Genomic DNA, 5921 nt, shown 5'->3' with positions numbered 1-5921 from the left:
GTATAGTTTAATTGGTTACTACAGTGACTAAGAAATCCATATTCAGTGCAGTAACCTTTTGTGACTTTAAGGGACAGAAAAAATTATCTTCAATTCACATTTTACTTAGCACAAATCAGAAAGATGTTGAGCGTTCAAATAGGTTTCAGGATGAATAGTTCTTCTGGAATTGTTCATGCTTTTTCTTAACATCCATGTTTTCTGTTTATTTCTAGCCCTAGCCAAGGGCCCTGCTGTACTGCCCAGTGTATTTTCAAACTGAAGACCGACAAGTGCCGAAATGATTCTGACTGTGCAAAAGAAGGAATGTGTAATGGTGTCAGTGCTCTCTGTCCAGCATCTGAGCCTAAACCAAACTTCACAGATTGCAACAGGCACACACAAGTTTGCATAAAGGGGGTATGTTCTTTTGCAGTCATATGCAACTGCAGTTGTTTATTACAATGCACTGTATTATGAAGTGATATGGTTTCAATACTTAATGGGGAAGAGGATAAGATTAATTTATTTTTCAATAAATATGTTTGATTTATTGGTTTCAATCAAGATAACTGTGAAGGTATACCAAATATTAAGAAACGGGTAACAAATATCAAGCTAGCTTTACTATTTGAGAAAAGTTCCATTTAAAGTTTTTTCTTCAGACTTGGTCAAGTAATTTTGTTGCCTTAGAAAATTAGATATGCTATTGATACATGTTAAATTTGGTTTAACGAAAATATACAGTTGCTCCACCCATGTGCATGTAACACAGACGTGCAAGCATATAGAATTACTCTGAACTGCCATTAGTTTCCTGGGTTAAAGCGTCCATTGCAGTTGCTATGAAATATTGATGGGAAGTCTCTTATAAATTGATTTATGTTTACTTGGAAGCAGAAACAGGCAAAAGTCATCCTCTTAAAGAGCTGTAACTTGTGTTGCTGTAAGTCTGTTTTCCACAATCCAGGTTTTTAATCAAATGGTACTGCTTGTAATAATTTTTCAGCTAATTTAGATTCATTTTAAAGATAGAGAAATTGTCTTCATGTGGTTACTTGATTTTGAAACAAGGTTATAAATACACCAATTTTTATTTTTTTTTTTTTTATTTTAATTTGAAGGGTCTTCCCATAGTGGAATTAAATACAGAATCTTTCTGCCATTAATTATTATTATTGTTTTAGGAGAGAGAATATTTTTGAAGACATGCTTTTTATTTATTTTCCTAACTGCAGTTTTGAGTATTCACATTTCAGTGTGAATTGCAGTTCTGTGAGTGTTTTGCAGGGTACTCTGAGGCCTTAAAAGAAGATAGTGTTAAAAAATAAAAGAGGGTAAATCACCTTTAAAAAAAAAAAAAAATCAAATAAGCCTTAACATTGCAACTGAATAACTGAAATAAATCTTCTGTTTTATAAACTTCAGAAGAAATTCATGTTATTTTTTTAATTGATAAGCATCTTTAGACCTATGATTATGCTTTCAGCTATTAAAAATTAATATCTTTCCTAATGTCAGTATGCTTAAAAGTGAAATTGATTTTCTTGTTCTTGTGCTTTTGTCTCAAACAGCAATGTGCTGGCTCTATCTGTGAGAAGTATGGCTTGGAGGAATGTACATGTGCTAGTTCAGATGGCAAGGATGATAGAGAATTGTGTCATGTCTGCTGCATGAGAAAAAGTAAGATTTGTCTGAATTGTAAGCATAAAAGTAGCAGTAGGTATCTGAGGAATCTTCTCATGGTGTTTATATTTTAGTTTTTGTTAACTCGAGAGCCTACTGCAATTTTGTTCATACTTTCAGATAAGCATTGTATTATATTTTGTAGGAAATAATATATTTTGGTTTTTTACAGATTAATAGAAACTTTTCAAATAGAAATACAGAAACTTCAAATAGAAATTTTTCAAAGGCATTTTGAACAATTGAACAGCAAGATGTTCATGCCTATATGTTTTAATACAATAACAGTTTGATTAATCTAATTTGTATTCACTTTTCAGTGGACCCAACTACTTGTGCAAGTACAGGCTCTAAGCAGTGGGAGAAACACTTTGGTCGTAAAACTATTACTTTGCAACCTGGATCTCCTTGTAATGATTTCAAAGGCTACTGTGATGTGTTTATGAGGTGCCGGCTAGTAGATGCTGATGGCCCTCTAGCTAGATTAAAGAAAGCAATTTTTAATCCGGAGCTATATGAAAATATTGCAGAATGGATTGTGGTAAGTATTTTTTTTTTTCTTACCAGTCTAATGTATAATTTTCTTGTTAATCGCTATTCAACCGTTGGTAACAGTTGCTGTATATATACAGTACTTCAGTGTTCTTCAAAGTATAATCAGTCCTTGTTTTACTAGTTTTTCTATAAGCACTTTAAGTGCAGCAAAATAAGTTTGACAGATTGAAAGGAATGGAAGCAAATAAATAAACAAGTAAATATTTTGTGTTAATACCTCTGTCTGTTTTGGTGTTAATGTTCTTTTTTTTTTTTAGTTTACTGGGTTTTCCCTTTTTAACTCTTCATATTTGAATGTTTTGATTTCTTTTCAGGAACTGAATATATTGATCTCTAGCATTTCTTACTTTTATTGTACTCGATGACACTTTCCTAACGATAGATTGGGAGGAGAGCTACAATGAAATACCATTATAGAGCTGCATAGTCAGTTTTGTGTAAGCTGTTGATCGTTTTAGGCTTATATAGCTCTGTTGTAGTGCATCTTCTGCTAAATACTCTTTTGATGATAGAATGAATCTGAAGTGTTGGGGGTTTTTTGTGTAAGAACTTTAGGGACATTTTTCTTAAAAATGTTATGGTCTTCTAAGTTGCATTTCAGAACAGCTTTTTGATTACTTTTAAAAGGCAAAGGAAAGCCATATTCAATGACCCCTGTCTCTTGTGCTTGTGTGCCAGCCCCTAAAAAATATTTTTTCAATGTTTTTAGGCTTATTGGTGGGCAGTGTTGCTTATGGGAATTGCCTTGATCATGTTAATGGCTGGTTTCATTAAGATATGCAGTGTTCATACTCCAAGCAGTAATCCAAAGTTGCCTCCTCATAAACCACTTCCAGGTGAGTACACCAGATAATTAAATTTATAGAGAATGTTTTATCCTCAACTATTTTGTTCTAAATGGAGATTTCAGGTATCCCAACCTACAGTTCTTTGTCTGGCACAGTGAAACTACAAATGGAATTCATGCCAATTAAACAATTCATAAAAATGTAACTCTTGCTGTATTTTCCTGTAACGTAATATGCATATCAAAAGAAAACTTTGAAGGCTTTTTCTAAGTCAGAGTTCCTTTTATTTCCTGTTCCATGCAACATTTTATAAGAATCGCTCTGTTGAAGGAACTACTGTTGAGGTAATAAAATGTATTCTGTAAATGTTCTATGCAGTTAATCATTCATTTAAAACCTTGCAGGTCTAAATCTGAAGCCTTTCAGAAAAATAGTGATATTTGATTTGCATGGCCAGGGCAACTTTTCTGGAAATAACTTTTTAAAAATTCATTTTAATAATTTGTACCTTTCTTTGAAATAGGCACTTTAAAAAGGAGGAGACCACCACAAACCACTCAGCCACCACAGCGGCAAAGGCCCCGAGAGAGTTATCAGATGGGACATATGAGACGTTAACTGCAGCTTTTTGCCTTGGTTCTTCCTAGTGCCTACAATGGGAAAACTCACTCCAAAGAAAACCTAATGAGTCATTGTCCCTGGTCTAACTCTCAAAAATTGAAGAGAGGAAAAAAAAAAAGCAAAGCATTATATGCCCTCAAAAGAAGTGGAAGAGGTTAAATTTTAATGAACAAATCTTCCAACTCAAAATGAAGAGAAGTGTTTTTCTTGCATATTTTTAATTTAGTGGCACGAAATCCTAGAGTATCATGATTCTCTCCCCCTTCTGTGCTCTTCATTGCTGCATTTTCTCCACTTGCAGGCAAATATGGCTGTATTAAAACTTTTACTCAAGAATTGAAAAAATATATATTTTTCAACTGCCAGACAAGGCTAGGAAGGTAGGCCACCTCAGCATTGGAGACATTACTTGTCAATGTATATACATTGTTATATGCAGACATGTATTTCTAACGTACACCCGTACTTGTGTGCAATTGTAAACAAGAAAATTGCAATATGGATGTTTCTTTGTATTATAAAACTTTTCTGCTATTAATGAAGAAATTACTGTTTAATTGACATACTCAGGATAACAGAGGATGATGGTGTGTAATGGTCAAGGATCCTGTGATGCTTTACACAGCAATTTTGAATCAAATCAAACTTTTTTTTATCATGATCAAAGTTGTTTGAACCACCCATTTCATCTTTATCAAACAGCTGCTAAGACATAGCATACAAGATTGAATGGTCTTTTAGAGATAACAGGTGTTCTGCAAACTTTACAAATGCCAGAATGTTTAAAAAATGTTTTATATAAGTGTCTGATTTCTTGTAGCTCAGCATAAATATTTTTGTCTGATTATTCAGTTGAATAATGAGTAGTTCGATGAAATATTTCCATGCTTTATGTAGAAAATTCTGCCTGTTATTGAACTTGTTTTAAAAATTGCAACCAGTTTATTTGGGCTGTTCAGATATTTTTACAGTATGTTAATTAAGTTTGTGTTCTGAGGGATGCGTAAAGAAAGAAAAGCTGTAGGTTTTTTATTTTATTTTTTAATTTATCAGATATTTTGATAACCTTTCAGCATGATACTGTTGATTGATAACCACTAAAGTAGAGTGATTTGCCCAGCTACTGTGGCAGAGTTAAAATTGTAGTTAGGACTACCAATTTTCCCACATTTTATAACAGTAGTGAAGTTCAACAGCACAATGTCCCATTCCAAAGTTTTTATTACAAATGTAAATAATTGGCATTTTTGAAAGAGGAAACAAAAGATGTCTTAAGGTTCTTACTGCTATTCAGGAGATGAAAGGGGGCATTACATAATGTTTAAGCTTGTGATCTATTTATTGCTTGTTTTCCAAAAGCACCAAGCTAATTGGAGACGCAAAAGGTTATAATTTTCCTGGCTTTGCTTAGGAGATAATTTACTAAGGGTTGGTCAGGCTTCCTTTGTTTGTTTTTTGTTTTTGTTTTGTTTAAGAGTATAAGGTTTACACAATCATTCTCATAATGTGACGCAAGCCAGCAAGGCCAAAAATGTTACAGAATATAATGGGATCTCTTCCTTGTAAACTTGTACAGTATGTGGTAACTTTTTCAAAATACAGCTTTTTGTACATGGTTTAGAGACAAATTTTGTACATGAAACCCCAAGTCTGATAGACTATATAAATAATTCTAAATGATCTTAACTAGTTAGAAGTGTATGTAGTTGCTTTTAAGTCATTTTAAATACATTCGTTTTAAGACTGTGCAAAGATTGGAAGTGGGTTTGCATATCTAAAATGGTGACTTTTATTCAGCAAGAGTTCTTAGTAACTTCTTGAGTGTGGTAGACTTTGGAACATGTAAATTTTTTGCCTGTAATGTTATCCTGTGGTAGGATTTTGGCAGACAAATGCTGCCCTATTTTATTTTGAGTCTAAGTTAAATGTTTTCTGAAAACAGAAATGTGCACTGAACTCTCCACTACAAGTCAAGATGTGGTAAAACCGAAAGAAAGTTCAAGACAATGAAATGGAATACTACTGTCGATTTCATGTCCACTGTGTTTTATACAGTATCTTTTTTGTTCACTTTGGAAATTTTTACTAAAAAAATGCAAAAAATAAAGTATTGTGCAAAGATATGTAAGGTTTTTTGAAACTTGAAATGCATTAATAAATAGACTTGACAAAATGATCTTCTGAAGATCCTTTTACTTTTTGAACTCTGAAAGCAAAAAGGAATACACACTTCTACTTAATTTTTGGCTTTCACCGGAAAGACACTGTCATGCCAAAAAGTGGTTCTCTTAT

The 5921-nt window shown here is 32.9% G+C and overlaps 1 protein-coding gene across 1 annotated transcript; it reads left to right on the top strand.

Moving 5' to 3' along the window:
* Window positions 1-215: 215 nt before the first annotated feature.
* LOC104522136 (disintegrin and metalloproteinase domain-containing protein 10) lies at window positions 216-5802 on the top strand (the record flags this gene model as incomplete). The annotated part of the gene is made up of 5 exons (XM_010164347.1): window positions 216-399; window positions 1554-1662; window positions 1986-2206; window positions 2930-3056; window positions 3532-5802. Coding segments are annotated over 5 exons (736 nt in total), but the record flags the coding sequence as incomplete, so codon positions are not given.
* Window positions 5803-5921: the final 119 nt, after the last annotated feature.

Source organism: Antrostomus carolinensis, unplaced genomic scaffold, assembly GCF_000700745.2.
Source record: "Antrostomus carolinensis isolate BGI_N321 unplaced genomic scaffold, ASM70074v2 scaffold723, whole genome shotgun sequence".
Lineage (NCBI taxonomy): Eukaryota > Metazoa > Chordata > Aves > Caprimulgiformes > Caprimulgidae > Antrostomus > Antrostomus carolinensis.
Note: the sequence above shows the minus strand (reverse complement) of the source record. Positions and strands in the feature narration are given on the sequence as shown.